The sequence below is a fragment of the Solea solea genome, chromosome 11 (genome assembly GCF_958295425.1).
Source record: "Solea solea chromosome 11, fSolSol10.1, whole genome shotgun sequence".
Taxonomy (NCBI): Eukaryota; Metazoa; Chordata; class Actinopteri; order Pleuronectiformes; family Soleidae; genus Solea; species Solea solea.
In genome coordinates, this window is record NC_081144.1 from 18,207,059 (window position 1) to 18,220,427 (window position 13,369).

Sequence of the window (13,369 nt, forward strand, 5' to 3'; positions counted from 1 at the left end):
GTTAGTGTTATGTTCACACTAAATGTGTTTAATTGAACACAAATTCCAGTTTTATCTTAATGTGACACTTTTAGTGTTACTTTCACGCTGCAAAATTTGCTCTGCAGAAGACGACAGTGAGTGATCTCATCATCCCTCATGAGGTGTAACAGGGTTTCAGAGGAAGATCAGAGAAGTTTTATTGGCGTTAGTCTCCTACGAGGGAAGGAATGAATATTAGGAATTAAAATTCCACTTCCATATAGACTGTTGCTGGTAAGTGAGAAAATGACCAATGATAATGACAAACAAGGAGTCAGTCAGTGCAGAGATGTAATATGAGGAGAACAGCAGTGAGCAGTGGTGTACTGTATGTGGGCTGTGTGGTAACCAGGCAGGCTGAGCTCCTGCTGTTTTAAAAGGAAAGTAGAAAAGAAAGGAAGGAAAAAAAAGCCAAAGCTAATTTGATATGCTAATTTGATTGAGAAGATGTGGGTGGATATGGAGCAGGTTTTAAGTGGTGAGATGGAGAGAGGGACAAGGAATTGAGAGGGAAAGAAAAGGAGAGTGGGAGTGAGACGTGACGGAAAGCGAGGGGAGTGAGTGAAGTGAAACAAATGGGAAGGAGTGGGATGAGAGGCGAGCTCAGCACGGCTCGACACATGGGGCACGAGAGTTTACAGTTTACGCTGAGCAGCGGTCGGTCGCTTGTGCGCTGACAGCAGCAGCCATTAACACATTGGCTTGCTTTTTTAGTATTTTAAAACTGTATTGTGCAACTTTCTCATTTTTTTAAATTGTCTGTAAAACTAACCACTGTCAAATTAGTTCAGACAATGACAATTAGGCCTATCAGCCCCTTGCAACTCTCTCTGTGTTTCTCAGTATAGCTGTATTTCAATTTTGTGTTGGAGGCAACGAAAACCTTGCACTAATAAAGCGAGACATCTGCAAATAGGTTGGAGAATGACTGAAAACAAACCACTTAAATTCTCAAAAGGTAATTCTACGGCTCAAAAACGTTGCGAGCATGGAAGGATGCAGCATACAGATAGATACTGTTACATCTTTACGGTTCACAAAGACTAAGCAGACGCAGAATAATAACAGCAGCAACAAAAATCACCAAAAGCTACGCACTGTAGCTTTACTGTTATTGAAGTTTAATTAAAGTGGTAAATCTAGGAGGCTAGACGTTGGTGATACAAAGTCCAACAGAGGAAGAAATGGGAATGATCGGACCAAATTTAAAGAGGCTTAATCAGATTGTCTACACCGAAACATAAAACTGAAAGTGGCTTTCTGCTTGGATGGAGTGTGCTTGTTCTTCCTGTGTTTGCTTAGTTTTTTGCTGAGGGTTCTCCGGTTTCCTCTCATGGTCCAAAAACATGCAGGGGATTAGGCAAATTGGACACTTTAAATTGACCGTAGGTTTGAGTGTGAGAGTGGATGGTTGTTTGTCTCTTTGTGGCCCTGTGATGGATTGATGACCTGTCCAGGGTGTGACCCCGCCTTTCGCCCTATGTCAGCTGGGATTGGCACCAGTGTCTCCTGCGACCCTCATGTGGAGGATAAAGCGGTAGAAGATGGATGGATGGATGGATGGAAAACTGAAAGTGAAATATTCCCTCTACAAGATTTTGGAACCTGTTGCTGTTACAGTACATGTGTCTTGCCAGATGTGTGGGATGGGCCTGAGCAGGTGCAACATGCATTTGTATAGAAACTCATGTTTATTTCTTACTGATTCTCAGAAGCAGCTGGGACCAGAGGGGACACTGAAGACAGTTGTCATCCAGGAAAGGAGACTCCATGTCGGTGTCCACAATGGCTGGTGCTTCCTTGATAAGCCACAGGTGGTGGTGCTGGAGCCCCTGGCATCAGGGAGCAGAGGGCGAGCGGACGGCACGATCAAGCAGATCACCCTGGTCAAGGACAGGTGAGCAGAGGAAACACATGTTTGACTGCAGGTTACCAGACATGATGAAGCATAACTGAAAAAATATGTTCAGGGTTGCATTTTCATGGTATTCCATCAGCCTCCCCAGACACAGTTCCTTCTGCTGATGGATAAGTATTGAAAACTAAACTAAAGTAAAACAGTGAAAACTGTCTTTTAGGCTCGAATGCTATGAATGCCATTTTTATTTTTCTCAAAAAAGTGAAAGACACACAATTGTATTTTCTCTGGTGTCTGATACCTGACACTTTCCTGCTTTATTATACCTGCAGTATACAGTATATTTGATGTATTTCACACTTTTCTTTTCTTATCACACGTTGTGGGTGAAGGGCATGCAGTTGTTATTATTCTTAGTATTTTATTTTTCAGCTGCTTCTATTATGCAAAAACTACAGATATCTGCCTAACCACACGAGAGAGGAAACACAAAAGCAGTTTTGTACCCATGATATCACTCGGGACAGACGTTAATACTAAGTCTTAATTGGGGTCAAAGTTTTTCTTGCTCAATGCATGCTGGCATATGTTTCATATTGCCAGCCCATGGCTAGAATGGGAACTTGGGAACTTGGCTTGTAACCGGAGGATTGCCGGTTAGAGTCACTTGCTCAGGGCTGTGAAACCCCTTGATCAAGGTACCCAACCCCCATTGCTCCCCGGTCGCTGCTCAGTGTGGCTGCCCACTGCTCCTTTTAGGAAGGTTCCTAGGAGAGGATGGGTCGGATGCAGAGAAAGAATACATATATATATATATATACATATATGTGTGTATATATATATATATATATATGTACATGTATGTATATATGTATATATTTATATATATATGTATATATATGTACATGTATGTATATATGTATATATGTATATATATATTTATATATATATTTATATATATATGTATGTGTATATATATATATATACACATCAATAATAAAAAAGGTTTTTCCATCTTGTGGTACAGTTAGGCTCAGTTTGGTATCTGATGAGATTTGGGATGGGAAGGGTACCAAAATATACGCACCGCACTGTACCATCCCTTTTTTGACGTTCTTCTTTCAGTTTGTGTACAGAGAATCATCACATCCATGCAACAAAGAGTATGGAATAGGAAAAACACATTTTAAAATATATCTCACATTACAACAAGGAGAGGATTCATGTCCATGTCAAGAAGAACACTAACAAATCCTTGATTTTTTTCCATTATTTCCCTGTGTTTTCTGTGTCGCTTTCTTCTTCTTCTTCGGAATAATTGCGGCGGTGCACGTGCTGGTGCGATTTCATGCGATACTTATAGCATAGCTAACACACCTATCACCATCTGGCATGTGGAAACAGAAGCCAGCTCAGCGTTTACTGTTTTAAACTGTATTTGTTGTGAGCTGAACTGCACTGTGCTGCTTGACTTCCCTGCTTTCATACAAGGAAAATAATGGTTTGGTAAATATGCTTTCATTTGCTTTCACATTCACTGTGACGACATAAACTCTTGGATACTTGGAGAATCTTTGCAGAGAAGCAGTGAACCTGTACTCGAGGCAGTCTGCCATGTAGCCAGACATACTGTAACTGCTTCAATTTGAGCTCAAACCCTTTCAGAGTGAAAGGGTTTGAGTGATTGGTCCCCACTCTCTACTGTCATCTAAGAAAAGCCCTGATCTGAGTTTTCTCCATAATGTCCACTCCAGTAACTCTATATTGCTTTATATTGACTACCAATCCAAGATCTTTTACCCTCAAATTTTAAATCTGTTTACCTAGAATATTCCTAACATAATGTGAACATGTCGAATCTTGGTAATAATATGTATACAAATAAGGTTTTAAACACTTGCAGGTTACGTGTCCATTAGAGCTGAAACAATGAATCGATTATTAATCGATTACTAAATTAATCGACAACTACTCTGATAATCGATTTATCGGTTTGAAGCTTTTTTAATGATTAAAACAAGATTTCCGATTGTTTAAGCTTCTTAAATGTGAGTATTCAAACGTAATCATTTTGGTTTGTGGACAAAACAAGACATTTGAGAACTTCAGCATTTCCATGTTTGACGAACACCAATCAACATTTTCTAAGGTTTTCTGATATTTTATGGACCAAATGAGTTGCAGCTCTACTGTCCATCAACTTCCACTGAGTGAAAGTGAAATTTGCAGCATAAATAGGCATTACAACATGACTTCAACTACAACTACTACTTTTTTTTATGACTTTGTTAGTCACCCACTGACTTTGCTCATAGTGGGAATGCTATTCTGGTGGGGCCGTCCTAACCCAACCCCCCACCTCATAATTCACTCCCAATCCCAAAACACACTGGCTTTTACCCCATAAAACAGCCTCACAGTACAGTCCAGTGCATCCCATCATTCTTTATAGCCAGTCAAAGACATATGAATCCATATAAGCTCCAGGTAATGTTGATTTACATTTAGTAATACCATGAGTTTGTGATCTGAAAAGGTAATTTAATTGTTACATTCTGGAAAATGTGTATGCTTTCAGATAGTTTGTTTTCTGTGTAGAATAAAAAGAAACCAATACTTTTTATTTTATTTACATTTACATTTGAAGAATCCACAAATGCAGTTTTCGGTTCACTGTGTTTTGTTAATGAATCAGCACTGGCTGTAAAAAGCCAAACCACTTAGGATACATTATACTTCGAAGTACATTTCTTTTCTGGGTACACCAGCTGTCATAAATGCCATTTCCAGTGATTTAACATTTAATGTTAAATCATTATGTAGTAAGTGAACAAACAGAATGTGCTGTGAGTGGCACAAGTAATCAACAGCCAGCAGTTTCAATAAATAAGTTGTCAGGGTGTCTCAGTGAATCACTGAGCAGAACTGCTTTCAGGTAAAAATGTTGAGTGCTTTCTTCTGTGACATGTTGCAGGTGTATAATGCCACTATTTTTCTTTATTTTGAGGATTGGGAGAGGCTGTAATGCTGCGATCGTCCACTGCTGGTTTATTGCCTTTGTTACTTACGCCCCTAAACTTTGGAACACATATCCTTAGATATCCGGGAAGCCAGCTCACTAGATATTTTTAAAAGAAGACTTAAAACTTATCTTTTTACTCTAGCCTTGAACTAGCTCCTTTTTATTCCACCCTGTGTTGTATTTTATTTGCATTTTCAGTTTATTTTGTAGTTAAAATGGGGTTTTTAACCTCCGCACTCGACCTCTAGCCTTTTCCTATTTTATTCCACCCCGTGTTGTATTTTACTGTTTTATTTGCATCTTAAAACAGACTTTTTCGCTTTTCCAAAACGTGTGCTTACAAACTCAACAGACGACACAAAGACGGTGGAAGGTGAATTCAGCGTCTTATCTGAATCAAAATGTATTGTGTTTGCTGCTTCAGTTAATAGAATAGCTGATATGATGATTATGTACCGTATATGATTACATTAGTATCTAGCATAGAAAAAAAAAAAGTGTGCAAATGCAAATTTGCACACTTCTGGACTTAATTACTGGATTATATGAATAACAATAATCATCACCATCATCATGCATGTTTGTGTTTCCTTACCAAAGGAACATGCTGTGTAAAAGTGGTTAAGTATGATGGCAGCAGTGTAGGCAGTAATTATGTTGTTTGGATTTTTTGTTGTTGTCGGGTCCTACCAGCAAAAGCTGACAGTCTGTCTTTACTTGTGTTACGCCTGGAGCTTCCAGACAGCAGAGAGGGGGAGAGAGAGAGGGAGGGATGGAGGGATGGATGGAGGAAAATAAAACTCAAGCACTCGCTTGTCCTATTCTCTAAAGAGTCCACGAAGCGGAAAAAAGAAAAGGCGCTTGGCCTTACCTCATGACATGCCAGCGCTCTGCAGTATGCTCCTGCCGATGGTGTATGCAAACTGTGAATGACGAATACCGAGTGTGCTGTTCCACTGCTCACACAGGAGGCCAGAGCTTGCCAGGGAACATTTAGCAAGCGAGAGTAAAACTCCCAACACATTGATTTCTTTTACTTTTAATTCAACATCTAAAAGACACATAAATTTTTTTCTGTATGTACACAGTCTTTATTATTTGTCAAAACACAATATTTGTCACACATATTTCCTGTAGTTTGTCCCCTCACGGGTGCCTTCACTCTGTCCTCAGCTCTGCTGCGTCATCCCCCTCTGACATGCTGAGCCTTCGCAGCAGCCTGGAGCTCAAGTTGACCAATCATCAGGCTCTGGCAGTCGTCTTCCAGCTGGAATACGTCTTCTCTGCTCCAATTGGACGAGAGACTATGGTAAGTGTGAAGCGCATGAACACCACCGTTTCAGGTGTTAATCCAAACCCAGATCTCAGTTTGAAAAGTAACCTCTTGGTAAAAACAAAGTTTCTAACTTGAATGCTCTTATCCGCTCACTCTGAAGTTAGAAAACTCTTGACGCGTCGCCACAGTGACAGATGGTGACAGACAATTGCGCACACACACGCCATTGTGTCGTCATCCCCCCTTTCTTCTCTCACCTCCTCTCTTGTTCTTGATGAAGTGTGAGACAGAAGTAAGGAACCAGGAGTAGAAAAACTCTAACAATGATGATTTGCTTCTTGTCTTGCCTGTGCATCCACATATCTGTCACAAGGAGGTTCATCTATGCCTGAGCCAACCTCCAGCTACTCTAGTGAAATTCCACCATTACCTGTGGCGCCAATGATTCATTTAATTACTATTGAGAAATGATCATAAATCATATGCAAGGTCTTACAGAGTAGCTTGTACAGTGGGAATTTCAGTCCATTGGTAGTGCCGCGTGTCTTATCCAACATTTTCTCCATCTCTAGGGACTGAAGGTCTTTACACACCAGGTGCATTTCTCATGTGCAATTAAAGTGTTGAGCTCCGGAGGTCACGTGATGCAGTTTGTTTACAAAGTGAATATGGTCCACTGCCAGAGCTGACCTTAATCCAGTCCTGCAGTAACTCAACATCTTCTAAAGCCCCTTTTCCACCTATGGTCCCAGCTCGCCTCGGCACCACACGGTTTAGGTTGTGTCTCCATTACAATATAGTACCTCCACAATGTGGGCGGAGTTAATGGAATTATTAGAATCAGTTAATTGAAAGATTTGTTCAGCACTTCATCCATGACCGGAGCACAGACGCCGTCTGACACAGTCACTGGACTGAAATACAGCGGCAGGGTTTGTGATGCCACTCGGGATTGTGATCAGCAGTCGCTAAGTACACCAGACTCCTTTTTAAAAATTAAAATTTAGGCATTTCCCTGGTCATTTTTGGAGATTAACCCATGTTTTTAGGATCGTTAAGTCTTTTTAACTGACCTACAGTTCGGCTTGATTCTTGGTTCAGAAGTCTTGCTCATGCCTCTTCCTCTGACGACATCACGCATAGTATCACGTCAGCTCGCTTGGAACCTCGCCAGAGCAGGTACTAAGAAAAGAACTAGTTATGTAATGTCTATGGATTTGAACAGCGTGGCTTCCTGCCAAAATAGCATTTTTTTGGGGGCAGATTGTTGCACGGCAGGATTGCGTGATGTCAGCCACACGCTCTATTGTCTTTCTAATGCAGAAGCTGTGTAGACGTACTTGCTTTGGAAGGAGGTTGATTTTTCTGGGGCAATCACATCTTCGTATGTTCCTACCTCCCCAGCAGGACCTCAGCTGTCTCACAGAAATTCCAAACTCTCTCTAAAATGTGCGTGTGGTGGAGCTACAGCTCCTGAGTTAGACAGTGAGTCTCGTATTTATTTTATTCTTTTGGGATATACCCACAATTTAGATCTTCATATAGACCAAATATCAAAAAAGAGCCTGTAGTCTTCCAGTTTCCTCCTTAAAGCCAACCTGGAAGTAACAATACATTGAATAGCATCCAGCAGAGACTCCTGGTTACAGAGAACTATGTTTTGGTGGGAGTCTATTACCAGTTCATTTACAACATCAGTAAAAACTTTCCTGAGGAGTTGGTCTAAAATGCTCATTTAAGGTCTTCAATCGCACATGATTCCAGTTTTGTAACATATGGTCCCATTTAGAGGAAAAGTGATTGGCACAGTCTTAAATGGCCTATAGTTTTAACTTCTTAAAAGATTTTCTTGATTATCATCGTAGTTTTCAGTAGATTCCCGTGAACTTACATCTACTTAATGTCCTTTTTACATAAATCAGTCAAACTCAAGTCAGTCTATCTCTGTTGCACACAGTGGATATCCAGAGAAAGTGCTCTGTCAGGTGCAAATGTAACACCTGACATTCAACACCAAACCTGGAATGATTTCCTTTTTTTCAAGGAAAATTATCCATTTTGTGTTGCTTTTGCAAATTATGCTAAGCTCCTCAAATGTGTCTATTTTTAAGCACATGTCAACACAACCAGACACACAACTAAATAAGATGGTCTTTAAAGTCTTGACAGATTTTGGTTCGTTTTCTGTAATTGTAAAAAGATTCAGACACAATTAGAACATTTCTCATTTCTCTTTTAGCACGAGTCCTTTGACACTACCCTCACTTTGCAGCTTACTGTAATAAAGGATGGTGAACAGCATGTGATAGTTATTTTTAGGCGTCTAATCTTTTAAAACTGACCGAGATTCATCAGAGCTGGAAAAACAACACAATGACAGTCATTTTCACACGATACATTACATTTCTTTAACATACTCTATTGTACACACTTTTAGATAGAACATCAACAATACTTTTGTATATTTTACCTCAGATGTGAAGCACTTGTCATTTTCTGTCCATAAGTGAGTGGTTTCTTTAACTGTCAGTTAGGTTTAAAGCAATCTATCCTTAATTATCTGACAATTATCATGATACTTCATAGATATTGATTGATTTAGTATTTTGTGATAACATCTCCTGCCATATCACCCAGCCCTAGGTCTCACCATGTTTCTTTCTCTTTTTCCATGTGACTTACTTAACTAGAACCACGGGTGGCACGTGTTGTAGGCCCGACACTGTGAACACATCCCCAGGGAAGTCATTCCCTAATTCAAGCCACATCACTAAACGCTGTCATATCACTGATGGAATGGAATATCACTGAAAAACTGTGGTAACTCATTACTTTCCCCGTGTGTGAGTGTGTGTGAGCCTTTACAGTAATGCATGCCAAGGCTGTGCTCACGCTGTGTTCGTGCATGTTGTTCTCAGCACAAGCAGGGGGTCAGAAGATCACCAATTAAAAGCAGCATAAGCACCATTTGAGGTATTGTACCTTTAGTTACCACTTTTTCTTTTCATTTTTATCATGGACGAGTGTGACTACCCAACCTACCTCTTGACACATGATGTTTGTTAACATAAAAAAAAAAACAAGTTTGTTCAAGTGATTAAAACACATCACAGCTCCCCTTATAGCTCATCATCATCACCCATCCACCGTGTTGTTGCATACAGTTTGTTCATGTACAGTAACTCTCCTCCACTGTTCAGTCCTACAGTCCACACCACAACCTCTTATCTGTGATGTCCTGATCTGAATTAGTTTTTTTTAGATACATTACCATGTCTGACAGATTTCTTTACTGGTGTAATGTTGCTATTGTCTCCAATTGTCTTGACATAAAACAAATGACTTCCTGTGTGTAACAAACAGGGGGAGTCGTGTTAATCAGCATTGTATATTTAATCAGCATTTGTGTATACTAATATCACGATACAACGATTGTGTGATATTAAATACATTGCAGGACAATCATGTAGCGATACATGACGATAACTGTCTAACTTAAAAAGACAAAACATCCGTGAAAAGTTCATCTCTTAACGTAGCTTTCTCCACCATTATCCCGCTGTAAACTCCCTCTTCTTTAGCTATAGGTAACTTCAGCCCTCATTCATTTGAGCAGCGCCACCGTGAGGAGACATCAAGCAGCGACGCCCAGCAACAGGGCCTGTTTACTTTAGAGCGCCTTAAGTTTTAATTCAAATATCGACATTTGCCCCGATGTATCGTTTATCATATTGCACGAGGAAGATGATATATGATGCGTATCACCAAATCGATATTTTGACCCTCCCCTAGTTTAATATCATACTGAATGCAACAGGTTAAGCAGCGTATTGCTACCCACTCCTCAAAGTCAAAGTTGCTACCTCTGAAGTGAGAAGAAAGAGGTCGGTTGTCATTGTGGGGGAGGAAGTTATAAAAGGGAAGTTTTAGTTTGCACAGGAGATTTATAAACATGCTGCAAAAAGTTCTATCCATCTTTATTCTCCACAGTGGAAGAAAGCTTCCCCTTTTGGGCATTTTTCGATTACACCTCTAGTCCAAAATGTTAACTTTGCACACAAGATCTCTAGAAATTTGACACATTGTCATGATTTTTTTTTTTTTTTTTACAAAGAAAACCAGTTCTTCCAATGGGATTCTTGGTTTTATTGAAAAAAAAAAAAAAGAAAACTCATCCAAGTTGAGATATTCTAATAAACCTGTTCAAGCCCATCAAACTGATGTCTGTCGCCATCCCAGAATAGCAAGGCAAAAACTGTCGTGTGGGTGACAAAAAAGATCTCCTGCCACACTCTTCTTCAGCACCTTCGCCTTCTCTGACATCAACGTTTGATGGGGTGAGAGATATTTAGTGTGTTGGAGAGTAATTTGTATTTGTGTGTGGGAGTGGAGTTTGTGTGTTGATGTGAGCATGTGTTATTTGAGAGTGCTAACCCACAGCGAGATCTGTCTTGGGTGTTGACTGACGTGGGTTTCATATGAGCTGCCTTCCGAAGGCGGCAGCAGTCATGACACCCTAAATCTCAACCAACCACCCACCGCATCGTTTCTAATCAGCTGACGGCTTAAACGTCAGTGCGTTCTGCTTCAAAAGTACAGTGTGTGTGTGTGTGTGTGTGTGTGACGGGATGATGGGATAGTGTACGTATCCTTGCAGCATGTCACAGCTTTCCGACATGATACTTTTGAGGTGTTATGGCAGTGTCAAGCTAAGGTGTATACTGAGGGCAAGCAGCTGCTGCGCACTGTCAGCAGCACTTCACACCACTTGACATCACCTGTGAACTAAAGATGTGGAGGTTCTCGCTGGATTCCTGTAGGTCCCACTGTGACGTGAACCTGCAGGAGAATAACATAAATCAATCGATAATGTCGGTGATGTTTCTTATCTCACATTTAACTCCATTATATTCTTGGAAATCACTTTAAATTGACTCGAAGTGTGAGTGTGTGAGTATGAGTATGTGTCCCTGTGACCCCGCCTATCGCCGTATGTCAGCTGAGATTGGCACAGCTCCCCCCCACGACCCTCATGTGGAGGATAAAGCGGTAGAAGATGGATGGATGGATATTCTTGGAAATGCAGCAGAGGCTTTGGCCTATGACCTTTGTCTATTTTCTAATTTATATATATATGTATGTAAATATATATATATGTGAGAGTGGCTCAGTGGTGGAGTGGCTCAGTGGTTAAGACCGGTACCCTGTGTGCGAAAGATGGTCGCAATGGTCGCAAGTTCGACTCCACCCCTGTCTGAATGTACTCAGTTCCATTGTAAGTCGCTTTGGATTAAAGCGTCTGCTAAATGACATGTGATTGGATATATGTATATATATATATATATATACATATATATATTTATACAGTGTGCATATATACACATATATATACTGTATATATATATGTGTATATGTATATATATATATATATATATATACATATATTTTACATATAAACAAAATATGGATTGTTTGGTTGGTTGTTCGCAGCAGTATTATTATTAACTCGAGGTGATGGGGAACAAATCTTCCCCAACAGCAGCAAAATAAATGTATAGAAATGCAGCAGAGGTTTCTGCAAAGTAAAGAAAAAAGAAAAATAAGTAGAATTGCACTATGAATCCCTATTAGAAAGAAAGAAATAAACACACACACACACACATACACAAAAGAAGCAGATTAAAGAATACATTGAAAAGCTCCCCCACAGATTTCAATTAAAGAGCTACTGTACACTGTGTATACACTCAACAATGCAGTGTCCTCGGCCTTGTTACTTGTAAATGTGGATTAACTGTGTCTTAGCAGACAGAAGAGGGTAAGGACAGAGAGTAGGTGAAGTCAGGACATAGGCAGTGGTCAGTAACAGGAAAATAATGTAGTTAAAATTAGGTCTGAAACAGTTACCTGATTAACTGATTATTACATTAATTGTCATTAATTAATTTCTTTCATTATTAAAACAAGTTTTCTCATTTTTCAGCTTCTTAAATGTGAACTTTTTCTGTTTTATTTTTGCTCCATAGTACAAAGAAATCATTCAAACAGAATCATTTTGGTTTGTGGACAAAAACAAGACATTTGAGAACGCCATCATTTCCAGGTTTGACAAACACTGATCAACATTTGCTGACATTTCATGGACCAGAACGATCACTTGATTAAACAAGGACGTAATCGACGGGGTTAATTGATCGTGAAAATAGTCGTTCTAGTTGCGGCCCTGTAGTAAAAATGAACATGCAAGGCGAGAAGCCTGGGCAGCAATGGCGTGAAAAGCACAGTTGTGATGGGGAAACGTGCAGTAAGAGCTGATTAGGGAATGGGAAAGGGTTGAGTGGGTGGGTGGAGAAGAGACAGGGGGTGAAAGATGAAGGCGACTGCAGGACATGTCAGGGTCTGAAATGACAGCAGAATTGGTAATGTGGTGAAACCAAATGAGTGCACAGATGAAATGTGACAGCAATGTACAGTCCATGTAAATTTTTAATTAACGGCCAAGTTCACTGAGTGCAGTAGAATACTATATACAGTGTATATATATATATATATATATATATATATATATGTGTATATAAATGTACACTTCTACATTTATATGTCGTTAAAATATACGTAATTTTTTTTGCATGTTGTGTGTTTCATATCACACATAAATTAAACGTGTAGAAGCTTAAGATACAATGAAACGAGTGGCATATTGCGTATACTAAAGAATAATAGAAAATGTAAAGTCATACAGAAATGGAAAAATACCTTATAATACAACATAAGAGTATTTACTTAATAAAACGATCACAAACAAATTTGCCGCCACTCTTATGTATGTATTCTTATTGTGTGTGTGTGTGTGTGTGTGTGTGAAGATGACTGCATAATAGAGCAGAAAACTCATTCTCCATCATTTCTCTGTCGTTTCCAGTGTTGCCATTCCTCTGACATTGTGCTCTGCCACTAGATGGTGCTGGGTAGTGTAACTTGAGAGAGAGCGTCTTCTGCTCCGGGGCTGTCTGATTGTGGATGGGTGCAGCAGCAGCAGGAGCCTGTCTCACTCTTGTTCTTCCCTCTTATTAAATAGAATTATGTCTTTTGATGTATTCTGAGGCGACTAAGGTGGATGAAGAAAGTGAAACAGTTTTGTTGAGATTGCTTCTCCCTCAAAACATTCCCACTGCAATACAGAGGCAATCTC

At 39.8% G+C, this 13,369-nt stretch overlaps 1 protein-coding gene across 3 annotated transcripts in view; it reads left to right on the forward strand.

Annotated features, from left to right (window-relative positions):
- Positions 1–13,369, forward strand: part of nphp4 (nephronophthisis 4) — a 139,630-nt gene that overhangs the window by 44,973 nt on the left and 81,288 nt on the right. For 2 of the 3 annotated variants that reach the window (XM_058642834.1, XM_058642833.1), the window contains exons 8-9: positions 1,734–1,918; positions 6,075–6,210. In XM_058642834.1, coding sequence (XP_058498817.1) covers positions 1,734–1,918; positions 6,075–6,210 — 321 coding nt within the window. The remainder of the gene's footprint in view (positions 1–1,733; positions 1,919–6,074; positions 6,211–13,369) is intronic. The other variant, XM_058642835.1, reaches the window with a different exon arrangement.